At 46.2% G+C, this 12,631-nt stretch overlaps 1 protein-coding gene across 1 annotated transcript in view; it reads left to right on the plus strand.

Annotated features, from left to right (window-relative positions):
• FOXK2 (forkhead box K2) overlaps positions 1-9,048 on the plus strand; it is a 50,459-nt gene extending 41,411 nt beyond the window's left edge. The window contains exon 9 of the mRNA XM_020907324.2: positions 7,990-9,048. Coding sequence (XP_020762983.2) covers positions 7,990-8,186 — 197 coding nt within the window. The 3' untranslated portion in view covers positions 8,187-9,048. The remainder of the gene's footprint in view (positions 1-7,989) is intronic.
• The last annotated feature ends 3,583 nt before the right edge of the window (positions 9,049-12,631 follow it).

Raw genomic sequence — 12,631 nt, forward strand, 5'->3', positions numbered from 1 at the left:
GTCCTTCTCCTCCCGCCTTCAATCTTTCCAGCATCAGGGTCTTTTCAAATGTCAGTTCTTCGCATCAGGTTGCCAAAATATTGGAGTTTCAGCTTCAGCATCAGTTCTTCCAAAACCAAAATTTTAATTCTTTTAGAAATTGTATTTGGGAATTCCCTTGCAGTTTAGTGGCTAGGATTCCAAGCTTTCAGTGCTGAGGGAGCAGGCCCAGTCCCTGGTCGGGGAACTAAGATTCTGTAAGCCGCACAGCATGGTCAAATAAATTCATTCATTCATTCACTTTTAGTAAAGTTGCATTTCTCAATACATCTGGGCTTTAAAGAAAACCACACAATTATTATACTGATGGTCACTGCTGGCAACAGTAAGCAAAGTGCTGAGTCAGCCCTCAGAGACCTTGTTCCTACTTAGAAGAAGGAAGGATAGAAGAAATGCTGAAACCCCTTCCAGTTTTAGTCATCTTTTAGCAAAAACTGTTTTAAGTTATCTGTTAGTGGGAAATTTTATTGGTTCTCCTTCAGTTTAGTTTCAGTCTTTTACTTAGAAATCACTTGGTCCAGAAGAGGATTTGCTACCCAGTCAGTAGTAATTCAGGTTCCCAGTGCCCATGTTGTCACTCTTCCTTTGTTTCAGGCTCCATCTTGACATTTTCATTCCCAGAACCAGCACAGTTGAGTGGCTTTAGAGAGGGGCTGTTGAGAAAGGGGAGGAGGGTGGAGGTGGCAGATCAGCTTTAGGAAGATTGTGTGGGCAAGTGGAGATGGTTGTTTTCCTGAAAACTGGTGTTGGGTGGATGCTGTATGACCCAGCTGTGGCCTCTTTTACCCTTGAAAATCACTCTTGAGAAAGGGAAGTAGTGCCTGTTACTAATGAATTTTTGAAGATCAGAATATTTGATATTTTAGCTTTTTATTGTGGAAAATGACAGACATTCTGGAAATCAGGTCATAGCCAACCTTGTTCATGTTCCCCACCTGTCCTGTCTGCTCCCACCCACATATGTCATTCCCTGTTTGAGCATGCATCTCTAAAAGATAAGAACTCTCTTTTAATACATAAACACAATACCATTATTATAGTTTTAAAAATAAACAGTAAATTCTTTTATACCTAGTGTCTCCTTAGGATTCAAATCATATGTACTTTTTTAAAATTGTGGTAAAATATACATGCAAAATTTACCATTTTAAAGTATGCAGTTCAGTGGCATTAAGTACATTGACAGTATTTTGAAGATATCACCTCTAACTAGCTAAAAAACATTTTCATCACCCCAAAAGGAAACCTCATACCTGTTAAGCAGTTACTCCTCATTCCCCACTTAACCTTAGTCCCTGGTAACCACTAATCTACTTTGTGGATTTACCTGTGCTGGATATTTCCTATAAATGGGATCATATGAATTGTGGCTGTTGTTAACTGGCCTCTTTAATATTTTGTGGTTTACCCACGTTACAGTGTGCGTCAGCACATCACTTCTTAGCTGAGTATGTTTCCCTTTCATTTGCTCATCAGTTCGTGGGCGTTTGGGTCATTTCCACCTTCCGGCTGTTTGGAATAATGCTGTGACATTCATGTAGCGTATTGGTTTGAATCCTTGTTCTCATTTCTTTTGGGTGTATACCTAGGAGTGAAATTGCTGAGTTGTATGGTAAATCTATGTTTAATTTATTGAGTAGCCATTAAAATGATTTCCACAACAGGCACAGCAATTTAACATTCCATCTTCAATGAGGTATAAGGGTTCTATTTTTCATCCTCACTTGATATTTTCTCCTTTTATTTTTGATCATGGTCATCTTAATTGTGGTTTTGATTTGCGTTTCCCTTGTGACTAATGATGTTGAGCATCTTTTCATGTGCTCGTTGGTTATTTTATAGCATCTTTGAAGAAATGTCTAAATCCTTAACACTATTTTTTTCTAAATTGGGTTATTTGTCTTTGTTGTTGAGTTACAGGAACTCTTTATATATTCTAGATACTAGGTCCTGATCAGATACAGGTATCCCCTGCTATTTAAAAGTAGAGAATTCCCATGAAACCTGAGAACATGTCTAGCTAATGGATGTACAAAACGAGTCAAGAGAGAGCACAAATGCTCACAGATACAGTTCAAAGTTCTGCTGTCTTGATGCTAAGATGGAGTGTGGTTCCTGGGGAGGAGTTTGGTGGTGCCACTCACTGCTAGGGGTGCTGCTGCCTTTAAGGGCTTGCTGCAAAACAAGTGGTAAGCATATTTTTGCTTTCCCCCTTTCTCCATAGAAGTGAAAATCCTCTTTAGACTTCTTTCCATTAGCGAAAATGGGTAGTGATGTAGTTATTTCATAAAAGCAAAGTGGCATAAAGGAAACTTTTACAAAAGGGCGTAGGGAGGATACTTGTATATGATTTGCAAATATTTCCTTCCATTCAGTGAGTTTATCTTTTCACTTTCTTGATAGTATCTTTAATGCACAAAAGTTTTTAAGTTTGATTAAGTCCAGTTTATTTTCCCTTTTGTTACTTGTGCATTTGGTGAGAAGAAATCATTGCCAGAGGGATGGGGAACACGTGTAAATCCATGGCTGATTCATGTCAATGTAAAAAAAATAATAAACAGCTATATGAGAAAAAATAAAATAAAAAGAAATCATTGCCAGACCTTAGGTCATGAAGACTTACACCTTCCCCTGTGTTTTCTTCTAAGAGTTTTATAGTTTAGCTCTTACATTCAGATCTTTGATCTATTTTGAGTTAATTCTTGTATCTCATGCAAGCGCCTTTCTTCATATTTTGCATGTGGAGATCCAGTTTTCCCAGGACCGCTTGTTGTAGAGACTGTTGTTTCCCCATTAAATGGTCTTGTCTCCGCTGCTGCAAATCAGTTGACCTCAGCTGTATGAGTTTATTTCTCTCGGTTCTGTTTCATTGATTCTCGTGTCTGTCCTTATGCCATAATCACACTGCTTTGACTAGTATAGCTTGGTAGAAAGTTTTGGAGTCAGGAATTATGAATTTTAAGATCAGCTTTTCCAGTTCTAGGGGGAAGTATTGGACTTTTGGTAGGATTGCATTAAATCTGTAGCTTGCTTTGGGTAGTATTGCCACCTTAACAGTGTTAGGCTCCCTCAGCCTTAAGCGTGAACTAGCTGTCCCTTTATTTAGGTCGTCTTTAAATGTCTTCAGCAGTGTTTTATAGTTTTCACTATAGAAGTCCTACAGTGTTTACGTCTTGGTTAAAATTCTTCCTATTTCTTTTGAATGTTTTTCTAAATGGAATTGTTTTCATAATTTTATTTTGAGACTGTTCATTGCTACTGTATAGACATAGAACTGGTTTTTTTTGCATGTTGATCTTGTACCTTGCACATTTGCTGATTATATGAGTTTTTTATTTGGGGGTTTCTTTATGTGGACTTGTTAGGATTTTCTGTATATAAAGATTACATCATCTGCCAGCAGAGGTAGTTTTACTTCCTTTCCCATTTGGATGCCTAGATTTCCCTTTCCTGCCCAGCTGCCCGTAGGACTTCCAGTACAGTGTGGATTAGTGTTGGCAAACGAGCATCCTTGATTTTGAGAGAAGCGTCCAGTCTCTCAGCATTGACACTGACTAACTGTGGGTTATCATGTGTGTTATATTGTCCTTTAGTCTATCAAAACAGTGTATTCTGTTAGTTGATTTTATATGTTGAACCACCCTTTCATTTCTGGAATAAATCTCACTTGGTGATGGTGTGTGATCATTTTAATACGCTGTTGAATTCAGTTTGCTAGTATTTTGTCTGGGGATATTTACATCAGTATTCATCAGGGATATTGGTTTGAGTTTTCTCATATGGTCTTTGGCTGGCTTTGATATCTGGGTAGTGCTGGCCTCGTAGATGAATTTGGAAGTCAGGCTCAGGCCATTGTGTATTGGAATCTCTTCTTGGCACTTTCTGGGGCTGCTCATACTGCTCACCAAGAAACCCAACATCTGGTCACTTCTCAGCCTCTTCTGCACTGGACCACAATTCTGGTCATAGATATTTAGTCCATCTTTGTGGAGATTCTGCTGCCCTTGACCTCCAACTTGTGGGGTGGTGGTCCTGGGAAGAAAGGAGTCTTTACCCTGCTGACAGTATTCCCCTATGACCAGCATTTCATTTGTCATCCTAAAGAGCCTCTGCTATGCTCACAGGTACTGTTCCCGTCTCCCCGTTTCACAAAAACTGGCCCTGGCTGGCCTCCAGCCTGTGCTGCGCTGGGTCCAGGTCCTGGTGCTGAGGAGGCAAAAGGGTTTTATGGAAACCTGGGCTGTCTGCCCAGTGGCGTGCTCTTTTAACCACCCCTGGCCTTCTCCAGGAACCACGTGTTAGGTTGTGGATGCAGCAGGCAGGGTGCCCACCGGACCAGCATGGCCTTCTGCTGGCTTGTGGGCAGGAGGCTGCTTGGACTTGGGGAGCACAGCCAGGTTAGCACCAAGGCAGCATTGCCTCCAGGGCAATATTCTGCCTCTGCACCTGCGGCACCCACCCTGGGTGAAGCTGTTGCTTGGCGGGACTCCTGGGAGGTGGTTCCACACACACACTTGAGCGTCCGTACTTGGATGCCATATTTGCAGATTTCTTGCAGATCACTGAAATTTACTTAATAACTCCCAAGTCAACACTGTGTGCTTTCACAGTCCTTTGTGGGCTTGTGCAGAGCAGCAAGGTGTTTGAGTTCAGCATGCTGGCTCCCAGCAGAGCAGGATGTGGTAACACCCATCTCCTTGTTTCAGCTCGCACTGTGAACATGTGTCTTTCTCACTGTTTCTTTTTTTAAATTATTTTATCTTTGGCTGTGTTGGGTCTTTGTTGCTGCATGGGCTTCTCTCTAGTTACTATGAATGGCGACCACTCTCTAGTTATGGTGTGCTGGCTTCTCTTTGCTGTGGTGTCTTGTTGCAGACACAGGCTCCAGGGCCTGGGTTTCAGTAATGGTGGTGCACAGGCTTAGCTGCCCCACAGCACGTGGGATCTTCCCAAAGCAGGGATTGAACTGGTGTCCTCTGCATTGCCAGGCAGGTTCTTAACTAACTGGACCATCAGGGAAGCCCCCCACTGTTGCTGAGGGCCATGTGTTTCATGTTTTGTGCTTCTTTGTGATGGTTTTGCTATTTAAAGTGGGCTCTGGGCCTGGTTCTGAGAAGGCCTGGAGTGTTCTAGGCACGAAGGTTGTGATGTGCCTTATGGGGAAAATACAGGCATGAGTTCTATGTTAATGAATAAACAGTATAGGTTAAGTTGTCTTTAATCAAAAAACACATAAGACAGGGTGTGTGTTGATCAGCTGGTAAGCCCTACCCTGTGTTCCCCTAAGACAGTGGCTCAGTAGCCGCCAGCCTGATGTCCCATCTGGTCTGGCTCAGCTCGGGGCTCTGACTGAATCACAGCTGTGTCAGGCACCTCTCAGGAGCAGTGGTGCTGTGCTGTAGCAGGAAGCATGTCCCTGAGTCACACTCAGATGGGAGTGGGGTCTCTGCCTGAGCGGGGAGGGCATCCCAGGACACTGACCTGCAGGGCCAGGGCCTGCTGGTGCGGGAAGCAGGCAAGCTGGGGGGCTAGTGACGAAGATGGGTGTTTTGGGGGGCATTCACAGCCACAACAAGGCTGCAGAGGATCGGTCTGGAGGCTGTGCCACCACCCAGGTTGTAGCTGCTGGCTTCTGCCTGTATGTGGACTATGCTCATGGATGGGTGGGGAGTATGGGGGCTCAGGACGGTCCTGGCGTCCCCTTGAAAGGTGGCCCTGGAGTTGAATCCCCATCCTGCTGAGGCACCACGTGACTGAGGGCCAGGCACCCCAACAGGAACACAGTGCTCCTCCTGCTTAGTGGGCACCTGTGAGACCTCACAGGGGAGAGTCCCAGTGTAGTGTATCATCACAGCCACCCTCCCACCCTTAGAAAAGGAAGCCTGTCTTTCCAGGCAGGTGCCTTGAGCTCTGGTTATTGCCATGGGCACAGGGAGGGCACATTTTGATGCTCATGGAGGGGCGGAGAGGTGGGATGAGCCTGCCTGTGAGGCAGGCTCTCCGCCCAGACCTCAGTCCCAGTCCCACACCTGCCGTTCACTAGTGTGGTTATGGTTGTGCTATTTCTTCAGCGACTCATTTGGGTTGGATGTGGAGTCCTGGGGCAACACTGCGTATTTAGGTGACATCCCACCTGCTTGCTGTGGCCTAAGTGCCCCTTTGCCGTCTTCCTTCTGAGACTTCTCTGCTCCTCTCAGGCTCCCTCACTGCCCAGGTCCTTTCCTTTCACCTTTCCTAAGGGTTTACAGATCAGTTAGTGGAAGACCCTAGGCTCAGCATGGCCTAGGAACCACACCATGCCTGCTTGAGAATCCGGGACCCAGGCCCCACCTACAGCCGTGCCTCCCATAGAGCAGGCCCTGCTGCCCTGCCCCACCGCACCAGCCTGTTCTTCCAGTCACATGATTTTTCAGGCTTTGACCATTTGTCCTGATCTACTGTTAACTCCATTCTGCTCTGATTCATTGCTACATCCTCCTGAAATAGCATTTTTATTCAAGCCAGAATTTTGTGGGACGTCTTCCAAACTCGCCAGGGCTCTCTCTGTGTCTCCACCATGGACTACAGCAGTGAAGTGTGTGTCCTGCTGGAAGAACCCAGACTTCATTGCAGTGCTGCCCCCGCACCACACAGGTCCTTATCCATGAAGGTGACACAGCAGTCATTCTCAAGAGATGACGGTGGAGATGGCAGAGGCCCCATGGTAACCAGGGTCCAGCTGCCAGTCCCCTTGTTCCCTGAAGACATGATCGTATGAATTTTCCTATACAAAAGCCTACTGGGAATTTAATTGGAATGGTGTTGAATCTGGAGATGAGGGTGGGGCAGTTTTGGAACTCCCCTTTCTCTGACCTCAGTGTGTGTTCTGTGGCTTCCCATTTGTTTCAGTTTGCAAACTGCCCCCTACCCCGTGTCTCTTCACTTAGCTTCAGGTTCCATTTCTTGGAAGGAAATTCTGTAGACCCCCTGTGCTAATAACTAAAGCGATACATTAGAATACCTAGAGCTGTAAAGCTTGGTGTAAACCCCTTATGCTTATAGCTCTTATGCAGCATGTAGAGCAAACTGTCATGAGCTACTGCAGCATTAACATCAAGTTGCTAACATCAGGGAAGCAAGACAGCACACGTCACTGCCAGGACTCAGGCATGCTCGTGAGATGAGGTCGCTGTTCCAGGGTCTTTGGGTGCACATCTTTCTCCATCTGGCCGCCTGCTGCCATGGTCCGGAACCTCCCTTGGGGCCCGAAGGGACTGGGTAGGGGGGCAGGGGTCTTCCTGGACAGGATGCTGCCTCTTTAGGTCGCTCCTCCAGCACACACCCTGCCCTACCCCCACCCCCCCTGTGGTAAATAGCCCTGGCCCAGTCTGCCTTCCCACTTGAAGGAAGAGCACTTCTAGGTGTGGGATGACCTTCTTCAGTTCATCTGTTGCGGTTTGCCTGGTTATGCAGAGCATGACGCAGGCGTGATCAGAGGTGGTGGAGGCCCTTGTGCCAGTGGGAGTCCGGGAGGAGGTAGGGCCTCTCCATAATGAAGACCAGAGCGAGGACGGGATTGGGTGGAGAGGTGTGGGGAAGCCAGCCTAGGGCTCTCTGGAGCTCCCTCCCCTGACAGGCTTGGAGCAGGTATGTGGCTCAGATGCAGGCTCAGCTTGCTACACCCCAGTCCCCTCCTGGGCTTGGGGGCCCTGCATCGAGGAGAAGCCAGTAGCGGCCCCTTGGCCAAAACAGTAGAGCCATCTGCCCTGTGTCCTACCTCTGCCTCAGTCCTCTGCCCTCCGCCCTTCAGCAAGGCAACCCACCATTGGAAGCAATAAACAGATGCTGTGCCTTCATAGAAAGACTCACTGTTCACACCGTTAACATGTGGTGGGGTTTCTGATCCCCAGGGGCCTGGCAGGGACACGCGTCCACCCAGACGCACTGGTCTGACTCACTGTCTCTCTGCAGCAGCAGCGAGTCCCCTGCACATGCTGGCGACACATGCCTCCGCCTCCGCCTCCCTGCCCACCAAGCGCCAGAACGGCGACCCAGCGGAGCAGCCGGAGCTGAAGCGGGTCAAGACGGAAGACAGTGAGGGCCTCGTCATCGCCCTGAGTGTGGACGCACCGCCGGCTGCCATGCGGGAGAAGGGCGTCCAGAACTAGCGGCCGGGAGAGCATTTCTCACTTTAACGTCAACTCTGTGGTGCCAAAAGGAGACACTGCCTCTCACCGACGCTCGGAGCGTGTTCCCTCGGTGGGTAGAGGGCCCTGCGGTTGGACTTCACCTCAGCACTGGAAACACAAACCCAGGTGGCCTTAAAACTCCTTAAGTTAAAAGACTGAAGTCGCCCCTGAACACCAGAACCACAAACAGCAAAGCCGGGTTCCGGCAGTGTCTCCCCGCCCAGTGTTCAGCTCAGCTCCCAGTAGAGGCTCACGGTCCTTCCCAGGGAGGACACGCCCGGTGCGAGCAGACCTGCTGGGCCTGGGCCGGAGCCACCCCACCGCCCGCTGCCAGTAGACAAGACAGTATTTTGTTGTTCACATGTGGAATTAGAGTATTTTGAGGTGTACTTTCTTTCTTTACAAAATAATGGGGTCTTTGACATTTCAGATCACTCCATTTCTACTCTGGAAATTTTGGAATCACACAGGACATTTTGTGTGGATTTCATTTGGGGAGAAGAAACAATGTAGTTTTGTTTGTTTTTGTTGTTTGTTTTCAGCCTATGGAATGATTTACTTTTGTCTGTCCTGTTTAAGTCAGATGGAGCTACTTGACATCTGCAAATTTCCCATGTTAGAGCAGTTACCTGATGAATTTAATCCTCCATTTCCATGTGTAGGACGGACATACAGACGGACACCCGCGGGCCACTTGTAACCCTGACGGAAAGAGCTGCCAGGCTCCTGGAGCTGCACTTACCCATTTCTCTTTCTTGCTACTTTTTGTTGTTTGTTTCTTTGTGTTGACTTTGTCCCTGGCATAATTTTCCACTCTTAAGTAAAACAAGTCTCCTACGTATTGTGTATGTTTAAAATGACAGAACTGTTACTCCTTCATTTGGAAAAAAAAGATTCAATCTTTTATCACACCTTTTTCAAACAAAGGTCACAGATTTCTCCGTGACACGTTCACTATTTTAGGTGCCGTCACCAGCTCTTGGCATCGTCCAGCCAGCCGGCCACCCCGTGATGTTGTGGTTTGCCCCCTCACGGCAGGAGCGGCTGCTGGGGTGGGGCAGAAGCTGCCTGTTAACACGAGGGTCTTGGAAGCAGGTGCCCTCCGTCCGGTAAGCATTGGAAACACCTAGGTTGCTTTCTGATTTGTAATAGGAAATTCCCCTCAACCTTTTAGAACTGAATCTAATACTAAGGCTGACTTCTCTCCTATAAAAAATAAAAGCGAGAGAAAAGGAAACAAAGGTGAGAGAATGAAAACTCAGAGGCCCACTCGGCCTCAGCCCGTGTTCCTCTGGAAGAAAGCCACTCACCTTTCCAGAGGTTTCTGGGGTCAGAGCTGAGCAGCATGCAAACAGAAAGAGGGCTCTGGCCTTATTGTGCATTTTTAAATGTCATCATCATAACGTTATTTATTTAAATGTAGTTATTTTGGTATTTAATTTTTTTTAAAGAGAGGAAAAAAAAAAAACCCCTGTATTTTCCTGGTGGAATGAAACGGCTCAGAATGGTATATTTAGGCAATTTTAAAACATTTATTATTTACCTAAAGACCAAATATGATAAATCTGTTCTAAGTATTGTGTGTCAATCCACGGTATGGAGCTGTCACAATGTTATTGCAGATAATGCATATTAAAATTATGAAATTACTGCACACTAGCTGGATTTATAACTCAGCCATTTAAAAAATAAAAACAAAACCATCATGTGAATGAGACCACGTGTGTGACAGTAGCAAAATCTAACTTGCAGACTGAAGCACGGATGGATCAGAGCACCTCAGGGCAGCAATCTACATCTCCCAGGCACTTTACAGATACCTTGGAATGTATATTTTTATTTGTCTTTTTACACAGAAGGTTTGCAATTTGAAAAGTAATTCAGATGTGCTGTGTCCTGTTTGTGGGGTTGGGTCACTCTGCTGAGTGCCCCAGACCTGTCAGTCATGGGCCACTGCAGCCCCCCTGACCGTGAGCTCTGGGGAGGTGAGTGGACAAGACCACCTTGGTAGGGAGACGACTCAGGTGACACTAAGCAGATGCCTTGTGTGTTGCCCAGGAGATGCGTATCCACCACCATCCCAAAAGACCGTGGTAGACTTTCCCTGTGTAAGCCCAGTCTATCAGTTGATTACTTCTGAGCCTAAAATGTAGACTTTTGGGGTTGGAGGGGTTTCTGCTGGGTAAGAAAAGTACCCTGTTCTCAAATCTAAAGGGAGAAGGATAGTTTTGCTGCCGGGAGCTAGAGCATGTCTTTTTCGAAGGCGAGGAGTTCTCTTTCCTTTTTCCTGCTGTCTTGGCTCATTCATTGGCACATAGATATTTAAGAATATCAAGGAAGAGGCAGGGGGATAAAATATAGATTAACAAACTGCCATGTCCTGGGCAGTTTTTAAAATGTTTGAATTTAGCTGTGAATTCCGTTCAACACCTGGGAGTCACTGAGCTTGTGTCCTTGTGGCCCCACTTGATGCCTGGTGCTACATCAACAGTCACGTTGCACTTAACTCCTGCCCAGCAGTCTACTGGTGGTTCCTAAATGTCATTTCAGAAAGTCTCTGCTTTGACCTTTGCCAAACTTCTGAGCTCCCTCAGGGACTAGAAACTTCATTTCAGCAGCTTCGCCCTGAACCAGACAAAAATACAAAAGGGAAACTCACATGTGATCCAAGTGATGTGGCGCATCCCAAGGTGTCCGTGCATGATTTAGGGTTGATCTTCCTCTCGTGTCAGTAGAGTCTCCACTCAGACAGTTGAGCTCCTTAAATGCATCACCCCTCACATAGCCCCCTCCTAGAACAACAGAGTAGGCGAGGCCACGGTCAGAAGGGGGTGGGGCGTGTCAGGACTTGGGATTTCTGTGCTATGCGATTACAAGGAGACAAGTGACAATCTTCAAGTCCTAACCTCCACTATTCTAGAAAGTATAGTGGTGATTTGTGTGCAAAGGTTTGAAATTTTAAAAGTACCAAGTTCCTGAAATTCAATAAAATATTTTTATTAATTTTAATTGAATACAGAGTATCATTGTCATTTTGATAAGCTTAAGCAGGCACTGCTTTTTTATATGCTCTTTTCCGAGCACGCCAAAGGCCTAGGTAGCACTGGAGCACGTGTTCCAGGACACTGCTGTGACAGCATCAGTACAGGCTCCTTGACCCACCAGGAGAAAGGGGGCACCGAGTGCCTGTGTGGGAAGAGGGAGTTGGGTCACAGGCCATGATGACAAAGTCTTGCTGGCTGTTATCCATCCTGTTGGAGTTTTAAAACTAACTTTGAGGTTATGGTTGTAGCTGCCATTTCTTCTGATTTACTCCTGAGCCTGAGATACATTCTCCCATGAGATGAAAATTGTGTCTAAATTTAGAGGCACATAGGTACTCCAGTCCCCAAGTCACTGTTAACACTTAGATTGTCCAGCTACTGAAAAGTCTGTGGCACAGATTGCTGATGTCCTAAGGGGTAGTAGGAGAAAGGAGGAATACTGAAATGACGCCACAGAGGCCTCTTTGGGAGATAACTGAAGCTCAAGGACAGAGTTCACAGGGAGTTTTGTTCTTGACATTCATGTCCTAATGTAAAAACAGTTCATATTAGCATAAAAGAACTGCTCCTCATGTACTGAGACTGTCTTTCCTAATGGAAACATCCCTAAATATTTTTTCAGATCTGTTGTCCATGCTGTATTAATAGATGCTTTAGGATGTGTTAGGTCTTACCTCCCCCTTCTCACTCTGGAAAAACTACGATAGTTCCTAGGATCACTTTGTTGAAGTTAAACTGAGTCAAATAAGACGGGACAGGTATCTTAGAGAATAACCTACCTTTACCCAAGGAAAAGTTGTTGTAAGGAACTTACCTGGTAGTCAACTGGCTAAGACTCCCAATGCAGGCGGCCTGGCTTCTATTCCTGGTTTGGTCCCACATGGCATAACTAAGTCTGCATGCCACAACTAAGACCCGGTGCAGCCAAATTGATTAAATACTTTTTAAGAAAGAGGTTGAAGGAAGCCTTTAGGTGTAGGAAATAATTCAGTTAACTGATCAAGAGTTTCTTCATGTAGCAAAAGCCAAGCTATTGTGAGAAGGCCCACATTTAGGCCATATTTTGTGTGTAAGGAAGACATTTGGGGGGCATTCCCTGGCATCCAGTGTTTAGGGCTCCACGCTTCCACTGCCAGGGGCACAGGTTCAATCTCTGGTCACTGAACCAAGATCCCGCATGCAGTGTGGTGCAAGCCAAGGCAGGAGAAGAAAGGAAGGTATTGGGGCATGTTATGTGTATCTGTGTAGTCACCATATAGTAAGTTGAGGCCTAAACATGGGAGGTGAACGAATCCGTAGTATGGAGTGGTGTAAATGGTGGCCTGCTGGCCAGCATTTACTGCAGGTCTTTGTGGAATACTGTGCTGACTTGACATGTCT

This window comes from Odocoileus virginianus, chromosome 17 (genome assembly GCF_023699985.2).
Source record: "Odocoileus virginianus isolate 20LAN1187 ecotype Illinois chromosome 17, Ovbor_1.2, whole genome shotgun sequence".
Classification (NCBI taxonomy): domain Eukaryota; kingdom Metazoa; phylum Chordata; class Mammalia; order Artiodactyla; family Cervidae; genus Odocoileus; species Odocoileus virginianus.